This window comes from Polypterus senegalus, chromosome 3 (genome assembly GCF_016835505.1).
Source record: "Polypterus senegalus isolate Bchr_013 chromosome 3, ASM1683550v1, whole genome shotgun sequence".
Taxonomy (NCBI): Eukaryota; Metazoa; Chordata; class Cladistia; order Polypteriformes; family Polypteridae; genus Polypterus; species Polypterus senegalus.
In genome coordinates, this window is record NC_053156.1 from 68,250,573 (window position 1) to 68,271,574 (window position 21,002).

Below are 21,002 nucleotides of genomic sequence, written 5' to 3' on the forward strand. Positions count from 1 at the left end.
TAATAAGCAGTGAGGTGGTGAACACAAACTGCACAGCCTTTTCTGTTTGTTCTGTGGTAAATTGCCACTGACCTGCAAAGAGACAGAGCCGTAACCACAGGAGAAGACATACTGGCTCAGCTTCAGCTAGGGGCTTGCAAGATAAACCACCGACAGCATCAAAATCTGCTTTGAGTTTTTGCCTTGCATGATTCTGGCTGGGATTCAGTGCCTCACGAAAGGCTGCCTTGAGTGTAACTAGGACAACTGAGCTAGAAAAAAAAACCCTGAATGAAAAAAAAACTCCTCTTTTACAAATGTCTAGCTACCCTATATATGCCAAGATCTTGGCAAAAATAGATAAGGTCATGGAAATAATACTAACAGTCAAAAATACTGCAACACACTGCAAAAAAGTAGATAAAATAAATAATATTCTGTTTTGCATTTTATTTAAACTGTAATCTATAATACCTCACTTGTCCTGGTCAGTTAGATTTAGCTTGTCAAAATCAATTTATCACATCTCTAAATGTCAATTAGGATTAATAATGCTTTTCTGGTGCCCACTATTCATTTAGAAAATGGCAGGTGTACTTACGTTAATACATGTACAATGCAGAAGAGCTGAAAGGCTGATTTAAATTGCAGATTTGATACAAATCCCGCTGTTGCGCTAATTTTAAATCTTGCTCACTCTGAGCTGCCTTGTATTTGAGGAAGCATGCCAGAGTCGTGCAGAGGGCTTAAAGCCCCAGCTGTGATAAAGAAAACTGTAATTGAATTATAACTTACTTAACAGTAACTGCACCGACAAGATTCCTTGACGCCAACATTTCACTGCCGTTCTCGCCAAGCTCAAATCTTACAGCTAGTTATTTCTTAAACTCTGCCCTGACTGCAATGCCATAGACCATGCCTATAAAGGTTAACTGCAGGAAACAACTTACTGATTTTCTCTTCGGTTCTTGAGAAAGGAAAGCAGCACAGCTGTCCCATGACCCCCCTGCTTTACTAGCTGGGTTCTGCTTGCAGGCACCTTGTTAAAATCCAGCAGCTGGAAGTCCTTTACTCTGCTTAAAAGAAATCTGCTTCTTTCTGCTGTGACAGAGGAAAGAGAGACTGAAGGCTGGAGTGAGCTGCCAGGCTCCGCCTCCCCAGCTAGCTTACTGCCTTTCCTTAGCACTTCAGGATGGACAGTGGAAAACACCTCCCCAGCCATATGCTCTACACGCTGTGCACATGCAATGTTGTCTCAGACAAATTAAACAGCCCCAGTGCCTGGGCAGTGCAAGCGATCACTTTCATATTCTGAGCCTGTAAATAAAAAAGAGGCTACACGTGACCCAGAAAAAGGCTTTTCACAGAGGTGCAGTAAATACTTGTCTGGCTTCACAGCTGAGCCCATCTCTAGTGGGAACAAAGTCATGTGCCATCACCTGATAAACTGAAAGTAAAAGCCTATAGCTAGACAAAATGAATATCCATCCTTTTTCTGAGTTTGCTTTCCCACTATATGATAGGAGCCAAAACCTGAGCTAGCAACAATGGGCACAAGGCAGGAGGTATTATCATCCATATAATTACACATACTGAAATCACAATTTTTTTTTAAAATAACATTTTTTTGCCTTTCTTACAAATCTACAACCCAATGTAGATTCATCCATTTTTTTTAAACTTCCTAACCATTTCAGCCTTGAAGAGAGCTGAAAATGTGTTCATTAATATTGTTGTTTTTAATTAATAACCAATATGTGTCCTTTAAGTAGTCATTTGCTCAAAGCTAAGCTAGCTCTCAAAGCAAACCTCATTATAACACTCATCAGCATTGTGTTCTAATTAATTTTATTTTCTATGGGTTACACTGATACACTTTACTTTGTTACTGTCATCCCTGTTCCACAAATTAACAAACTGTGATTCTTAAATGAAAGGTGATTATAATCCTGTATTTATAAACTGGCACATATGTATAATCATTTAACAGTACCTGCTGTTGGCTCCTATGTTTATTGATTGATTTTCAGGAAATGCATCTATCATTTTTAATAATGTATGAAATCAAGATATTGCTGTAAACTAAAATGACACTAAGTATTGCAATTTGATGACTAAAATAGCACTCGCCATAATAAAGGAAAGCATTAAAGCAGAGCTGGGGATGAAATACCAAGGAAAAATTAGTCTAATAATGAGCAGAGGGTCAGAACCATGAGGACCAGGATCAAAATATCACAACCAAAAAAAAAAAAAAACTAAAAATCAAAACTGCAATGTGAGAGAAATCAGCACAAAAAATCAAAAACCAAACCGAAGTGTGAGCATCGTGAAGTCTTTTAAAATAGTCCTAATACAAAGGGCATATGCTGTATCATAGTGCCATCTTTTATAGTCATGATACAATGTCACATGGCTTAACATAATATAAACAAATGATTACAGATTCATGACACCACAAAGGCCAATTTAAAGAAATATAAAGATTTAATGTACAAAACATGTATAAGGAAGGGATATACAAAAAAGAACACAAAGTACAAAATAAACAAACTAACAAAATGTTGTAATTTACTGCACAGAAAACGTTGAAAAGGAGTGCAAGCTTTAAAATATCCAAAACCAGGCCAGTACCTCCTTAGTCTGGAACTGAAAGACAGGATTCACCCCAGGAAGCCTGGCCCTAAACTCAAACAACAGGCTTGAAGGCCTATATAGGCACAAAAAAGACCGCAGGATTAAACAGTTTAGTAACAGAAACACTAATAAATATTTCAGAAATACAAAATGCCCTTCAAAGGAGAGGAAAAAATGTAAAACCTTTGGCTTGTAAGAACAAGGCCAAGAATTTATTTTGTATTGATCAAAAACAGAACAAAAATCAAAAAGGAAAAAAAAAACAGCAAAATGGATTTGGCAAAAATGGCAATCTGAAGCAAACAATTCCAAATCCAAATGCTAATAACAAAATCCAAAGAACAACATCAAAAAAATCAATACATTCAGTATTTACTAATAAGAACTTCAATGAACCTTTGAGTGACTCGCTTCCTAGCCTAGAATACATAGCCTTAAGGCAGTCCCTCAGCAAAAATGTAATGTTTTCCTGCACACATATGAAAATACATAAATCTTAAATAATAAATATAACGAAATTAAAAAAAACACGAAAAATAATACTTCAAGATTAAAAGAAATGACAGAATATATGAACATAAGCCAGGAAGTGAACCCTGGCTGTAACATAACACATGCACTATTGTCTCTTTGGGTCTTTGGACATTGTTCTGCAAAGTATGATGGCTGGTCACCTTTATGACTTTGCACTTACTAAACACTCCCTCCAACTCTCGCTTCTTTCAAACCTCTCTTTCCATAATTCTCCACTTCTCATTCTTTAATATCATTTACACCTACCTTCATCTTAGGCAAACTTTTCAATCTAGCATATCCTATGCATATGGCCTCCCCAGTGGGGCAATGCTATGTTCAATACTTTTGATATTTCAGTCTCCTTTGTGGCTAATTCAGAACTGAACTGTTGGCTTGCTCATTCTTGCCTACCATCTCATAGGTATCAGAATTAGTGTCAAGGTCAAAAACGTCTGCACCTCTAGTGACTGGTTTTGAGGTGACCATAGGAACTTTTCTTCCCTGCGTGCCATGTCAGTGTCACTCTTTTTGAGATCCTGAAAATGGTTGACCACCCCCACTCTTGGGTTGTTGCTCCTGAACAGTATACACTCTTTATCTTGCACAATTCCAGACCATGACTCACCTGTCTCTACTTCTCTGGTCTGGAGTCTCACAAACACACCAGGGAACAAGTCTGAACTCTCTCCCTCTAAAGGTCACCCTATCTGCCTACCTGTCATTTATCTTCTACAGTGCAGGCTACCCACCTCTGGCTCAGTTTAGAACCCTTTCTTGAGAAGCTGGATTAGCTAGGATCTCTTGCCAGTGTGTGCCTCCTAAAAGCAAGCTTCCAAGATATTCAACATCAAATAAGACTGTCATTGTACTTAATTTCTTAAGATAACTACTTAACCCTTTTTACATATTAAGAATTTAAATATAACTTTAAAGCTACTACATTTGTCCTTCTACATTTCAAATGATTCTAGGCGCTAACCTTTTTACCTTTTCAATCCCTACAAGACTGTGTCTGCTAATGCCGATTTGCTGTTTAGCTCTCTCTCTCGTTATTACTTCCTTGCATAAATGGCAAGTTTACTGTGCACAATCTGAATAAAAATGCAAAATGATCCTTGTTCTTTCCTTTAATTGGCTATGATGCAGATTATGTGCTTAACAAAATATACACATTGTGACGGACAGCCGGGTCCCATGCCCAGTCGGGACGCCTCTGCTGCATACGTCCCAGGGGAGCCACCATGGACAGTGCAATGCCTCCCCCGGGGCACCTGGGGGCAGCCTCCCTCGCAGTGGGTTCTTTCTCAGTCTTCCCCGTGGCTCCATGGGACATGGAGTCCACCACAGTCCGGTTGGGAGATGGGGTGGCCGCTAGGAGGTGCTGCGGAGAGCCAGCCGCCACAATGGACAACTTACCAGCCCCACCCGGAGGTGCAATTAAGACCAGCTGGTCAGGCACCTGGAGCACTTCTGGGTGGGCTATAAAGCAGGCAACCTCCCTCCATTCGTGGCCAGAATCGGGAGGAAGAGAACGAGGTTGCCTGGGAGGAGTGGTGGTGGCAGGAAAGGTTGTTTAAGTTTGTGCTTTGTGTTTTGGGGACTGTGTTGGGCCTGTGGGACACGGGGAAGACGTGTACCACGGCTGAAGAAAAAAGAATAAAGCCTGTGTTTTGTACACATGCCTCTGCGTGGTCTGTGCCAGGTCGGGCGCTATATAGATATAGTATATTACAACATTAAATATTTAACTTAACTTTCACATGCTACAAACAAATTACAAATCCTTTCAGCCAGAAAAAAAAAACATTATCTAAATAGACAAACTGTAAAAAAGCACTGCATAACAATTTAGTGGCAACCAAAAATAAAGGCTTAAGGGCAAATGCAGCAATTAAAAGTAAATATGCACAACGACATAATAAACAGCCTTCAGTCTTCAATAAGTTATGACACAGACAGAACACAGAACAGAATGATCTGTAACAAAGTCTACAGCACTCTGCCATCGTACTCTGGGAGATGCTTTAATGATGTGGTCTGTCTAGAAAAATATTAAAGCAGATTAGTTATATCCTCCACTTCTACAGAACAATAGCAGCTACTGAATAAAATATAATTAATTAAAAAAGCATCATCAATATAAAGTTCATTGCTGGTCAACATTCAGGCCGTGCCATATGTGGCTGGAAAGATGGCAATAGCATTTACTCCTCTTGTGCTGTTAGTTTTATGTTCAGACAGATACTGTAAGTAGCTACACATTTTCCTGTTATACCCCTTTGCTCAGAACATTACTTAATTCCTTTTTTCTGCAAAATACATTCTTCCTCTTTTCTCCCTACAGTAAACAAAAGCTATGGCTGCCTAATGGCAACAGTATTTACAAAAGGTCTTGTTATTCCTGGTATTTTTCTTGTGATTGTACAACATCTCTCCCATGCACAAAACTATTCTCTAAATAAGACTAATATTAAGCTTACTTTGGAATTTAACAGAAAAATAAATTATACCACCTCATGAAGAAAACAATAGAAGGCAGCTGAAAGTCTTACCTCATCTACATCAAGAAACACTTGATTAGGAATACTTCAAGCTTCTGGAACAGTATATTATTGTCTCTTGAATAAATAAGGCAGAAGTACTTTTTGCATCAATTTGCTTTTGTCGAGATGGTTAAGTGCTTCTGTTTCCATATACTGTATACAGCAATTACTGAAATGGACTTTTTTGGCCTGAAATTGGACGTTACAACAAAATGTCTGTGATAAGTAACTTTTCACACTTCATGGCCATGCGTGGCCTCTACTTACTGCTCTTGACCTGTCCTATGAAAGAAGCTCTGGTCAGGTATGTGGATAACTGCAAGGACCTGGCTTGACAAGGCCGGATTATTGCACTGGTTTACCTAAGTTTAAACTTGCGGCCTAAGACTGTAAGAATGCACATGTCTATGACATGAAAAACCATGACTTTTACTTAGTTTTGCAACGTATTTCCAAGTGCTTAAAATAAAATTAAAATCTCTCAGCACTTTCATTTCAAAGAACCAATAAAAAAAGTTCAGAGTTTGTATTGTACAGTAACTCTGTGCTTCTCAAAATGACAAATTTTAGGGGGCGCCTGGAGTGGCTCAACACTTCTGTAAAAACGTTAAGTAGTCAGAGGATGTAATGGCATGAACTGCTTCAGTAGTACCCTGTCACTTTCCATTCATTATACACTCAATAACTGGATGTTATGATTTGGAGTCAGAACCATAGCGACCGGGGAGTGAGGCCTCCAGAAGGCTGTTCATGAATTCTGATGTGCTAATTCAACATGCTGTATGGTTAAATAAAATTCTCTAGTGAAAGAATTGCTAAAGGGTTTTTCTGTCAGATGCAGAAATTTTACTAACGTGTGAGACATGTGCTGATCTGATAGCATGAAGCCTACTTAGCTATTGTTTTATACGTCACCTCCCTTGAAGGTGATTCACAATATTTATTTTAACTCATATCGTTGTGATATTTGAACACTGAGCATAAAACATCTAGAAAATAATACTAACATAAAATATACAGTCACAAATAAAATCAAATGCAACATTGTTGGTTGTGTACCTTTTGCAAACCAATCAAGACCACCAGTCCATTACCTCGAACAAGCAAGTATGAGTTCTACTGAACTGGACAATTTCTGAGCTGCCCTGATATTTGTGTTTAAATTGAGAAGCACAGGTGGCTCAGTGGGGATTCAAACCTGGGCTCAGTCTCACTGCCTGTATGACGTTTGCAGATTTGCCAGGGTCTGCATGGATTTGTCATCCTAAAGAGATTCAAATTAGGTTAAAGATGAGTCTAAACTGGCCTGGCAGTAACAGTAGTAGAGGTATTGTGACATGTACAGAGTAAAGTGAAATTTAACTGGTGACTCAGGTAGGAGTACTACTGTCACATGTACAGAACAGAATATGGTGACATTCCTACTTTCACATAAAACCAACACTCAGTAATTTGCCACTTTCTGGTGCCATGATAGACTAGAATGGATACATTTGAATGAATGTGTTTACAGGTTTGCCTCTCATTTTACACTTTGCGTTTTTAATTTATGATCTAAGCTTTATGTATGATTTTTGAATGTGTAATGGATGCTAGATTCATGAAACATCATTGTGTCTTGCCAAGTTTCAGATTTTCTGATGCTGAGAGTGTATGAGTCAATTAGTCAACTTTGCATTTTATACCTAGATAGATATAGAACTTAATATTTAATTTATTTATTTACAGTACATGTTGCATATTTACTGAGATAATATGGACAAGAAATAACTCTAATGTACAAGTTACCTACGGCAAATGAACCTTGAACTTGCATAAACAGAGATAATTGAAAAGACCACATGATAGACAATCCTCTTAAAGAGATACAAGCTTAAGGTGGCGTTTTCTCATGTACTATAGTATGTGTGATCTGCATTAAGGCAACTGCTGTATTGTGATCCTGCAAATTAAAGAAGACCTTTGATCTGTATTAACAACAGAGCAGTGAGGTCTGATAAAAGTAGTGTTTTTATCAATGTGTGTGCTATTCTCTTCAGATAATATATTATTATCAGTAGTCTTCAGGCGTAAAGATTTCTTTATACACCCTATAAAACTGCAATATAGGTGGGGAAAAAAGGTTATTTTTTAATCTGAAAATGAACAACATAGTTTTGGTAAAAATCCTATACATTTTGTGGTGAAAGTAATGAAGCTATTTTCTGCAAAACACAAAACAAGAGAGTCGGACAAACTCGGCATGGCTTCTGACAGTTTCTACTGATTTTGCTGCTTGATATGTCTTATGGTTGCAGCAGGAAGGGAGGCACAACTGTATTGAAAGTTAATCTTATCCTTAGCACTTTGAAAACTTTACCTGAATTCAACTGTGGTCATAAGTTGCTTTTTAAAAATTATGATTCATTTTGTTTTTTTACTAGACAAATAAAAATTTCTGTTCATTAGCTGTATCGGTATATTACCACTAATCACTAATGTCAGGTGTGCAACTTCACCATGCTTCATGAAACTTAAATTTTCATTCTTAACAAGCACACATGGCTATTGCCTTGACTTAAATGGGTCTGAGTGTGCATGTGTGAGTGTAAGAGTGCCATTTGATGTGCTCACCTCCCATATGGTTTCTGTCTTAAAAAAGATGCCACCAGGATAGGCTCTGATCTCCTATCACCATGAATGGATTAAGCAAGTTTGAAAACAGATGAATGGATTTTTATTGACATATAAAACATTTCTTTGGCACTGTGTAAAATTACATGGAAAATGCAGACCTGGTGTGCGCAGTGTTTTGACCGTTTTTTAAACTAAAGTGACTTGTAAAGGGACTTAATATTATAAGCCTGTAGTACAGCTATTTATATTTTCTCCCTACAGAGCCAACAATGTTAGATTAAGTGACATGCTAAAGGTCATGGAGCTAGTGAGTGGTATGGACTGAACCCAACACATTAGGCACTAAGCCATGCTGCTTGAATTCCCCCAATGACTCTGAGGTGTGCTGTTATCTGGCAATGCCAAATTGCCACTGTGTACCTTCCAATGGATTGGGATTCAGTTTAATTCTTGCCTTTAACTGAGATTAAATGGTTAAGAAAAATAAATGAATACAGACTCACTCTGTTACCTAGCTGTTAAATGTTTGGTTAAACAGGAGTAATTTTTTTTTCTCTCATTCATTCACTTTTAGAACACAGAATTTTAAAACGGAGTAAGCAGTGTATATCCTGGCAGCAACAGGAAGATGCACAAAGTGGAGGATTGCTATAATATAGTAGGTGCATGGCTTTGAAAAGGTGAATTCTCTTTATTATTAGACAGATGTGTTTATCCAATACTGCTTACAGCATCTGAGATTCAGTACAATTGGTTACATTTCTTTTGTTTTTCCAATTGCAGCACAAGCAGGTGAAGTGACTTGCTCATGGTCACACAGTGTTAGCAGCAGGATGTGAGCCCACAACTTTAGGGTTTGAGGTCAAAAACCTTAAAGCCTTAACCTCTACAACACACTGGCTTCTGGTAAAAAAAGAGAAGGACGGAAGCTTTCTCAGACAGCAGTAAATCATAAATCATTTTTTATTACATAACAATGCACTTAATTCACAAGCGATCTTAAATTGTATCCACAAGCAATGCTAGTACCATCTCTTCCAGGCCCCCATACTGAACAGAGAGCTACGTGAATCAGATAAATAGACTGTTACATGTGGCCTGTCTTGTGAGGAGCATATGCCACAGGACTAGTAAGCCGTGTAACAGCAACATTTCATTAGGAAAGCAGCATGATTATACTAAATTTAAAGAAATTATGCAATGATATCCAAATTGGTAAGTAAACTAAGTACACACTTAATTTTATGGACATTTCTGCATTTATTAAAATCATCATCAAAGTATGTTTAAATCCCATTATAGATTCTGGATTTGTATGCACTCTTCTTTCCTTTTACAATGCTATCTCAGTTTATGGCCCTTCTCACTGAAAAAGCTCCAAAATATCCCATCATGATACTACTGTCTACTGTGAGTTCTATAACTTCTTCAAAAAATGGTCCTGAAATCTGCAAACTACCTTAAAAGAAAAGTTATACATTTAAAATGTACAAAACAATGAAAAGCAACATTTGGTAATGCAAATATTTTAATAAATATTGCCACCCCAAAGGTATGAAATTGTGATAGGTCAGCTAACAGGGACAGCTGCAACCTGATAACTTTTGGGAGAAACAACACAGGACCATTTTGTTTGCTATCCAGCATGATCACTATTGTAGGCATCCCATCAATATGCTGTGGCCACTAGAGAGCGTACCTGTACCCCAACCCCAGACATAACTACACACTCAGTGTCCTGCATTCAAAATCCAGCACTTTATTTACAATAACATGTACCTTTTACAAGCTTTCTTCCATCAGTCGTTCTCTTTACTCCTTCTGTTTTCCACCAATTTTACCAGCGGAGTGTTGTCCAGCTTATCTCTCGACTCTGACTCCCTGAGCCAAGTGAAGAGCTCTCTTTTAACTCCAGACCCAAGAGTACTTACAGTGCTTAATCAGTTACCTCCAGGAAGCACTTCCAGGTCATGTAGGACTACAATGGTCCTTGTATTGCTGCTATGCAATAGCCCACTCTGGCAGCTCCCACAGAACCTGAAAGGGCTGGCCCATGGGACCACAACTGCCATGCTGCCTTTCAGGTGTCCATAATGGAGCTTGCCAGACAGGATGCTGCCCCCCATTGTACAGGGGGATGCTCTGCACATAGGAGGTATACACTCACTGTGTTGTCCGTCCTGGGTATCTCTTAATGTTTATAAGGACGCCAGCCCCCCTGTAGTTGCTGTAGTTTCATTCCACATCTGGATCCTGATATGGAAAGGAGATATTGTTATTCCCTCCCTGCCTTCTGTTATCAAGGCCCCCTGGCCAGGTATGAGAGTGGGGTCCACACCATCTGGGATGCAGATTTGTCCCTCACAGTGTGTTTAAGGTGAGTTCACCTACGGTGAAGCAATCGACAAAATCCTTGTACAGCAGATTCAATTTTTTGGTATATTGCTTTTCATTATTGTTGTACTTTTCTTATAAGTAATACTTTGACAGGGCATTCCATTTTTTATTAAATTACATTATTAAGAATGAACAGCAAATATGTGAGAAATGCATCTCTTTAAAAAAAGAAGAAAAAATAAAATTGGAACATTGCCTTTATCAGACAGTGAAATATGCTCCTGGTCAAGGTGGTTATATATTTTTGAAAAGAATGAAAGCCTTGACTTGGGAGAAAGCTTAGGTCACATATAAGAGAAGCTGACTGTCAGTTATGAGAATGATGGCTGGATGCAGCTTGCATTCTGAACTCGGCAAGAAGATCCAAAATCATCTTTAATATTCAGATGTGTAAAGAACAAAGAAAAAGTGGGTGCCTATAGGAGGAAAGAAAGAAATGCATCAGTGTGTAGTGGACAAAAGAACAAAGGAAATCTTTATGGACTGGTGAAAAATGGAACACATAAAGAGTATAGTGTCTGATGGGTGGAACTACCAAACAATCTTCAAGTAAAGAAATGAATAGACAGATCCTTAACAGGTAGACACTGGTGTGTAGGCAGCGGATGGTGCACACGTAAGATCAAGGGGGTGAAACACAGGAAAAGCAGAGACACATGGGTGCTGAAAAAACAAAATAATTAAATATAGTGTTTAGAAAAGAAACTATTGACTTTGTTCTTAGATTATCTGGCATTGAACATGACTATAAGAGTGTAATTAAACCTCATGGTACATCCTGACCTTCCATTAACTCTTTTCAGCACTAATTAAGCATTGGTCCAACTCAACTTTTAGCCTTTCTTGCTGAAAAATATGTATCATTCACTACTGGTCCAAGCATATCATAAACACAAACAAAGTTTGGATAACACTGTAAATGAAAATCTTATGTTTTCTGGTTTTATACAATAAAAATGAAAATATTTACTTTGAAATCATGCTGCTTATAGAATGGTGATTTTGATAGCATGACTTTAAAAAGTAGGTAATCCTCACAGCGACTACCAGGAAACAATGCTACAAAACAAAGGAAACACTTTTATTTAAAAATGACACTGCTTTAGGCAGGGGTGGGCAATTCACTTAAAATACAAAGATAATAATAAGCTGTGCTGAATTGAACTTAACACTGTCACTGATCAGCATGCCTTTTCAGGAGGCACAAACATAACTCTTAGGCAGGCAGAGGTTTAGAGACTCAGCATTTCTCAGATTACTTTCTGTTCTCATTCTGTACCAAATCCGAAAATGCACCACCTCAGACAAATTCTTTGAAGTCAATCACATGGGGTTAAGGAATCGTCCCTCCCTATGTGGAGATGAGGTTTCAAGGAAACGTCCTCTTTGCAGTCACTCCCCTAAAAATTATGCAGTAAAGGTGAATATATACAATGGATCTCAAGTTCACTTGATGACTCAAAGAGTACAGGAACTACACCCTGGAACCAAGTATTGCAAGTGAAGGTATTTGGGAAAGAAAAAAAAAACTCACAATTTGGACTACTAATAAAAGAAAAACCAACATTGCTGGAGTTAACCATGACTCCTGCCCTGCAGTGTTTTGCTTTGCTGATCATCCACTGCCAGTCACAATATGGATGGCTGGTACAGGCGACAGAAAAGATTGCTATGTAAAAAACAGTGTGGTTTTTAACCTACAATTCCTGTATGATCAAATATGATAGTGTATGGTTGGTAAATTCATTTGGTAAATTAAATAGTACACTTCTCTGCACCTTATCTTATGGTGAGAGTTTTCTTCAAAGTCACTTAATTAACAATGGCTAGATGATTTTTTTTTTATGACGCAAGTAACTTAGAAACATCAAATATACTAGGCACTGTTTAAACACTGATTACATTTCTCATTTTGGTTTCATTTTGTTTAAGTCAAACATATATCATATATACTATAAAATACCATTATTCTATGGTCACTGTAATCATATAATTTTTTTTCTTCAATAATAACTTTACAAGAAAAGCTTGCCTTTATAAATCTCAAAACTGTCATAAGGAAAATTCTTTGGCTATGGAAGACATTACCCAGATACATTACATACACAATGATGTGATTTTTAAACCCTAAATATACCCAGCGGTGACACATTTACACGTCTGACACTGATAGAATGCACAATAAACACAAGGCTACAGCCTGAAGCTCTGCATAACCACCAAAAGGATCTTCTGACTGGGAGTGCAGCTGCCTTTTCCATTGATGCTGCAGTGTTTAGAAGGACCCTAATTAGTCTCTTAATTGCAACATACTGAAAATATGATTGCAATTGAGGCTAATTAGGGGCAAACTAAACTCATCTGGTTAGGCTGCTATTTTAAACATTTAAAAATAAAGAAGGCAGAAGATATAAAGAAAACAACACAGAGAAGCTGTTGTAGGGAACATGAATGTGCTTGTAAGGGTCTGTCTAGTAAAATAAGGTGTTTGAAAAGTACTCACTGAAGATGTTAGGTGGGAGAAGAAAACACCATCCAATTTTGATTCTTTAATATATGACACATTCATCTTACAAACATTTTCTTCATATTGATAACTGAGGAAAACCTTCTGGTTACATAACAGAAAAATGTTGCTAAATTGTTCCCAGTGAGTGTGTGTGCGCATGTGTGTGTTTGTCTTGTGATGGAATGGTGTCCTGCTTAGATATTGCCTGTATCTAGTGCTACTGCTGCTATGTGTTGTAAATGCTCTCCAACAGCCACCTTCCATCACTACCTGCAGTTCACTGGAGACATGTAAACTTGGAGATGACAGTGTACATGCGACTAGAAGTAAACGGTAAAAGGGTTAAAGAGGACTGGATCAGCTAGTCTAGTGGTAGGAATGTTTCTTTGAACAACAAAAAACAATTATTGTTTAATACTTCCTGATTAATTCCAGGGCTGGTGCAGTCCAGGTAAGCCAATGCAGATGTTTGTTTGTGTTTCTGCCCCTTGATTGCCAAGACAGGCTCCAGCTGCTTTGCACATCTGTACTGGATTAGTGGGTTAGAAAAATGGATGGATGGATATCAGTTTAGTTGTGCTTCTTAGAAACTGAATGTAGAGGATATTTTATTAGTTTGCATTAGGATTTTGGTAGGATTTAATACAGAAATGGATCATCTTCTTAAAATACGATTAATTACCTATTATAGATTGTTAGTTGCTTTATTTACCATCATAAATACAGAGCAGCATCTAGTATCATGTCCAAATGTAGTGAGTAAAACCTGAATGTGTGCATCAATTGATTGCATGATTACTTCCACAAACAATACGAATGGCATCCTAAGGTACACTAAATCCAACGTCATGCTGCAGATTTGTATGCAAAGTGATTCTACATTTAAATTCCTGTCGGTTTGTCCCAAAGGAATCAATTCTAGTGCTACCAGTATCAACATGACAAAGCCAAAGCTATCTAAAAAGAGGGCTTAGATCGCCGGCAGCATCCTTAAAACAACTTTACAGTGGACAGAATAAAGATATAAAATGTACACTTTTAAATCTTTAAACACTTACAGTGGGCCCATGATGCTTGAAAAAAAAGTATAGCATTGTATGTGAAGTTCAACCACTGATATGTTTATACAGGACATGCTACTCATGTCAAACTCTAGACCCAAAATTAGATGAGCAGCATTTAGTGTACCACTAAGAAAACTAGATTTAAAAAATAACAGATCCATACATAAGCCACTAGAACCAAGAAATCATGTCTAACAGGCTTTATGTAAGATAGCTGTATTCAATTTAATTCAGTTTACTTTTGTATATTGCTCTTCATTGAGTAGAGGCTCTGAGAGCTTGCACAAGTTTCTAGCTATAAAGCAATAACAAAAATAATTAAACTATCTATCATTTACATACATACTTTAAGCAACCATTAAGTGTGAAGTGGAGAGACAAAATTAACAGCATGGCTGAATACGACTGTAAACTTACCATCTGCCCAAGAAAACAATTTAACCATGCAAGTTAAAGACATTATAATCTATAAAAGACATAAAAAGGCTGTTAGACTTCAGCATAATATCTCCTGCTAATTCTGGCTCTGCCAACTTCTAAAGTAGTTTATAAAATAGTACCAAAAAAACCAAAAAATGGTTTCTTTATAATATTTCATTTTCTCCTAACACTGCCAAATAAAAGGAGCTTGCATACCTTTAATAAACATTTTATAACCAGACAGTGTTAAGTCCTTTCCTTGGAATTCTCTGATAATCATGCAGACAATATTATTTAAGACTATGTGCTTGCAAATCCAAACTGTATATTGTGTGTCCTTTATACAAAAGTAAAAAGTAGACATTGTCAGTGAACAAGTGTGATTATTATATCAAGATAAGTCACAAAATTAAGGGGGGTTGTATTAACATTATTAAAATAAGACTTTATAAACTTTCACCTTTGTGCTTACTGACAGATGCATTCATATTCAAAAATATGCCCTTTAAAGAGTCTACTTTTTACAAATGCATTCCTAATTACAAATTCATACACAGGAACAGGAATAAAAATCTTAACAGGCAAACTACTAATAGTCTGAAATACTCAAATGGAGATCTGTGTGCATTTTCAAATGAACACCATTTTCCACTCCACAAAACTCTAGCAGCTGAGCGCTGCAGTGCCATCCTTTGAGGTTTCCAGTTCTCAGGCAGACAAATGCTGGAGGGAAATTTGTGTGGCTTCAATGAATGTGTCTCTAAAGAGCCTAAATCAAAGGAGAGCAGAGATGGCAGAGACAAAGCTAGAGCGAAAGAGCTAATGATTTAAGGAAAAGGAAAAAAAGTGGAATTACATGCTTAAAACAAATATGTCATTTGATTTTTATAACATGGCAATGCAAGAGTGCCATACTCTACTGAAAAAAGAGGATTATATTTAAAAACAAGCAGACACTAATGTCAGTTTAAATTTTTAAAATGCCTTTTCTAACAGTAGATGAAATGTTTAATACTGAAAATCTAGATTTAATACTCACTTATCCTTTTTAACATTTAAATATATTTGACAGAAACTGTATTCTGCCTTTCTTGTGGAACAACCATAATCATCCTAATATACCACACTGTATTCTCAGGCTTTTCATCTATTCTCCTATTCTTTATTTATGTACAACTTAGCCTATATTTGTAACATATATTTCAAAGCTCTTTAATTTACAATTTAAAAATGTATTATTGCTTCCTCTGAAAAACAGCCTGGTATGATGTGTGAATCACTCTATATAAAATTAAGAATAATTGATTGAAAATAAATGAATGATGTAATAATGCTCTTCAGGTTTAAAAAAAAAAGTAGGACAGTAAAAGGTCTCATCCTCATCTACCACAGTATAAATGGATTTATGTAAATTTTTCTAAGGTTAACTTAAAATCATATATAGCCCCATACACCGGTACTGTGAGTGCTGTGCAGAGTGGAGGGAGAAGTTTTGTATTTTTCCCAGTTGATTCTGGGGTTCGTCAGGGGTGTGTTCTTGCTCCTCCCTGTTCAATGCTTGGGTGTTGGGCAGGGTCGTGGGGTCCAGCAGCTGTGGAACATCTGTTGATGAAGAAAGATTCACTGGTCTTGACTTTGCTGACGATGCTGTGATCTTTGAGGAGTTATTGGAGGCTCTGATCGGAGCTCTCGAAGACACTGAGCGATGAATCTGTGTGCCTGTCTGTGAAGTCAATAGACAGATTGGGAGAGCATGGGGGGGATCATGAGGTCATTGGAAATAAGCATGTGGCAGTCCCAATATCTTTGCAAAAGGATTATGATCCAAGACTTTAGAGTCCTGGTGCTTTCTGTTTTGCTATATGCTTGCAAAACATGGACGCTATCCAGAGACCTAAGACAAAGACTGGACTCATTCAGTACTGTGTCTCTTCAGGGAATCCTTGAGTACCGCTTGTTTGAATTTGTGTTGAATGAGCGGTTGCTCACTGAGCTCAAAATGAGGCACATTACCTGCATTATGAAGCAGTGTCAGTTATGGCATTACAACGATGTGGAGTGATTTCCCAAGGGTGATCCAGCTCGAAGGATCCTTGTTGTTGAGGACTTGAGCAGCTGAACCAGGCCAAGGGGACACCCACATAACACATGACTTCGGCAAATAAGGCGCTTTTCCACTGCATAGTACGGCACAGCACGGTTCAGTACAGCTCACCTTGATTCGGCTCAGTTCAGCTCGGTTTGATTTTCGACAGCAGTTTAGTACCGCTTTAGAGTGGGCGGGATTATTCACGTGGCGTTATAGCTGCGCCGCCTCTACTGCCGTGACACCGTGGAACTTTTACAACAACATGCAGACAACGACAACACTTTAGCTCAACAACGCGCAAGAGTAAGCATCTAAAAAAAGCACATCACTAGCTAACTTTTATCACTGTTGCAAAGCATAAAATGAACTTAACTGCCAGTGTAACATTAAAATGCTGATTCTGTATATTACAGATCTTCCACATTTTGCAAAAAAGTCGCTGCAACAGACCATCTGTTTGGACATTTAACCGTGCTTCAGAGTGGTGGGATGTGATTGTTCCCGGTTTTACAAACACTCAGTGGCTGGAGAACTTTCGAATGTCTGAAGAAACATTCATCCACTTATGCAACAAACTGCGTCCAGCGATGGAGAGACGGGACACAAACTTCCACGTGTGTGTACCTTTAAAGAAAAGAATAGCCAGTGACGCAGTAATGACGATTTTCTCTGGCCAATCAGTGACCAGCAGAGTTTACCGTCCGCGTTTTGGTAACAGTTCGGCGCGCTTGGAACCTCGGCTGAGGTGGTACTAAAAAAAGGACCAGGTACCAGGTACTGTTCCTAGTGGAAAACCCCCCAAAAGTGAGCTGAACTGAACCGTGTCGTGCCGTACTATGCAGTGGAAAAGCGCCAATAGATGGTCATTTCCGGAGGGTAGGAATGGACCATGTGTCTGCCTTGGGGGTTACCAACTGGGATTCCGAACTGTTTTGTTGTGTGGTGTGTGCAGCAACGTGCTGCGCCAGTGCATGCTCCTCAGCCTGACCTGACCTGATAACAATTTACTGATGTTTGCTACAGTAGACTGGCATCACGACACATACACTTTATGGGTTTATCAATAAGATGCACTAATAGGAGAGTGATTAGGTTATTTGCCTTATAACAGGATGACTTATTGTAATTTAAAACCTGGCAGCTGAGTCCACAGTGCTGTGAAAAAGTATTTGCCTCCTTCCCAATGTCCTCTATTTTTACTTATTTATACAGTGGGATGCAAAAGTTTGGACAACCTTGTTAATAGTCATTATTTTCCTGTATAAATCGTTGGTTGTTACGATAAAAAATGTCAGTTAAATATATTATATAGGAGACACACACAGTTTATATTATATTTGAGAAGTGAAATGAAGTTTATTGGATTTACAGAAAGTGTGCAATAATTGTTCAAACAAAATCAGGTCTCCTATATTTAACTGACATTTTTTATCTTAACAACCAACGATTTATACAGGAAAATATTGACTATTAACAAGGTTGCCCAAACTTTTGCATCCCACTGTAACAGCTGATTGTTTCTGAATAACCAAGCAAATTTAGAATAATACATATTACAAACTGAGTAAACTTAACACTCAGTTTTTATATCTTTTATTGAATGAAAAAAGATCACCAAAATGTATATCATCCATGTGAAAAAGTAATTATTTTAATTACTAGCTAAACTTGACCCTTGGTTGTGCCACCATCACCAGCACCAACTGTAATTCAATCAAAGACTTCTGGTAACAGGGGATCAGTCTTTGGCATCACTGGGGAGAAATTCTGGCCCACTCTTCTCTACAGAACTGCAATTAAGCCATGTTGGAGGATTTTTGACTATCAACTGCCCATTGAAGGTCCTACCACATCTCAATGGGGCTCAAGCCAGGATTTTCACTAGGCTACTACAAAACGTAATTTTGTTTTTTGTCAGCCATTCAATGGTGGACTTGCTTCTGTGGTTTGGGTTGTTGTTCTGCTGCATAATCTAACTGTGCCTAACTTTCAGATCATGGGCTGATGACCGGATATTCTCCTTTAGTACTTTCTAGTAAAGAGCTGAATTCCCTTAATTATGGCATGTTGTCCAGGCCTTGAAGCAGCAAATCATTCTCACATCACACAACCACCACCACGTTTGACTGTGAGTATGATGTTCTTATTGTGCAAAGCTGGATTAGCTTTTCACCAGATACAGTATAACTGGACCCACTTCTTCCAAAACGTTCCAATTTTGACTCATCAGTCCACAGAACATAATTCCAAAAGATCTGATGGTATTTGAGGCATTTTTTTGGCAAATGTTAAACAAACCTTAATGTTCCTATTTTTTAACAATGGTTTTTAACTTGCACCTCTCCCATGGATACCACTTTTGCACAATGTCTTTTTAAGGGTGAAAGCTGACATTAACTGAGCTGGAAGAGGCCTGCAGTTCCATAGATGTTCATCTTGCTTTTTGTATTATTTTCCAGATGAGATTTCTTTGTGCTCTTCAAGTAATTTTGTTAGGCAGGCCACACCTGGGCAGATTATCAACTGTTCCAGGTTTTGTCTGTTTAGAGATAATAGTTCACCAGGGTGGTTTGCTGGAGTCCCAGGGTTTTAGAGATTGCTTTATAATCCTTTCCCAACTGATATATTTCACTCTCAGGTCTCCTGAATTTCTTTTGTTCAAGGCATGGTGTGCTGCTTGTTTGAGACATTTTAGACAACTTTACATTGCCGGGAAGCTTCCACTTAAGTGATGTTTAGATTCAATACGGCTGGCAGCAATCAAGCTTGATGGGTCTAGTCTAATATAACCCATTAGCATTTAAATTTGGTTCACTAGTTGACTGAATGATTAAGCAGCAATTACTTTTTTTCACAGGTGATACAGGAGTTGGTGAACATATTTCCTGCAAAAAGGTAAATGATCTGTGTACTGTGTTTACTCAGGTTATCTTTTGTATTATACTAAATTTGTTAGGAGATCAGAATAAGTACAAATAGAGAAAATCATGAATAGGAGTTCATGTGTGTATAATTATAAAAAAATAAATCAGACAATGAAAAAAATAACAGAAAACTACAACAGAAGTATGGCTCATCTTCTGTTACAGAATTGTCCAGAAACTTCTAAGAACCCTCAGTGAGGTTCTTTCCAGGTCATTTATTATTCAAATGACATGGGACTTCCAGAAAGGGGCTATAGGTTGGGGATTGAAAGATGTGGAATTTGGAGGGAGTAGGCATGAGACATCGGTAAGTACTTCCACTTGCCTCAGGATGGGAAAGTAAATATTATTAGAGTCACGGCAACCACTAGTTTCTTTCCGCTTGTGTCCCTTTGACCTGCACTTTGCCGTCTTGTACTGCACGTGTGACAAAAGTTTTCAATGTTTATTGTGCTTCATTATATATTACAGCACAAATATTTGACATTGAGCAGATACATGTTGCTTCTCTTACGATATGCATTGGAACAGTAAATATTCTATGGATCCTTCATTTGAAGGGACCCATTTTGGCAGGTAGGGGGTGTGATAGAATGGGTCTGCGGCTCCGAAAGAATGGCAGTTTTTAAATAATTCCTGCGGCTTAAGGAGGGGGGGTGGTAGTGTGGCCAGAGCGGTTCATGGATGCGATATGGGCATTGTCATTTCTGCTCAGGTGCATGATTGCCCGTGTCCATAATTGATGCCAGGAGCTGCTAATTGCCACACTTGTGCCACATCCCCATTATAAATACGAGGAGTGCAAGTGCGGAGAAGGAAGGAAGAAAAGAGAGAAGGACAGAGGTTAAGGGAAAAGAATTCTGAAGAAGTGGAAAGCCGGTGCAGGAGCAAACAAGCAAGCAAGCAAGCAGGTGAGCGAGTGTTTGGCCAGCACTTGGGGGTGGATGGATTAGGTCAATCCTGCTGAGTTACTCAGAGGAGCAGGAGTGACCAGGATCGAGGATGGCTCACCACGGAAGGCAGCAGGAGTCGTGGAGGCTTGGGAGGGAGAGTCCCAACGTGAGCGCCCTGGTTGTTGCTGAAGCCGAGTCTCAGCCCGCCGTTACGGCTGTATGTAGCCAGGGGATGGAAGGCTACCCGACCAGTTTTTAAAGGAGCTGCACCTGCTCAAAGGGGTGACTCCTCTGCTGCCAGGCCCGAGAGGCATAAGCAGACGAGCCATCAGATGAAAGGTGAAGGCACCAGATTTTCAAAAGGGACTGCTTCCAGCCATTGTTTTTAACCTTGTTTTAATGGATTTATTTATTT

At 38.4% G+C, this 21,002-nt stretch overlaps 1 protein-coding gene across 3 annotated transcripts in view; it reads right to left on the reverse strand.

Moving 5' to 3' along the window:
• LOC120525295 (A-kinase anchor protein 7) overlaps positions 1–21,002 on the reverse strand; it is a 275,212-nt gene that overhangs the window by 44,273 nt on the left and 209,937 nt on the right. Inside the window, exon 8 of one of the 3 annotated variants that reach the window (XM_039747464.1) lies at positions 10,925–11,104. The exons of the other annotated variants lie outside the window; for them this stretch is intronic. Coding sequence (XP_039603398.1) covers positions 11,064–11,104 — 41 coding nt within the window. The 3' untranslated portion in view covers positions 10,925–11,063. Of the gene's footprint in view, positions 1–10,924; positions 11,105–21,002 lie in introns of those variants that run through there. 3 annotated transcript variants of the gene reach the window in all.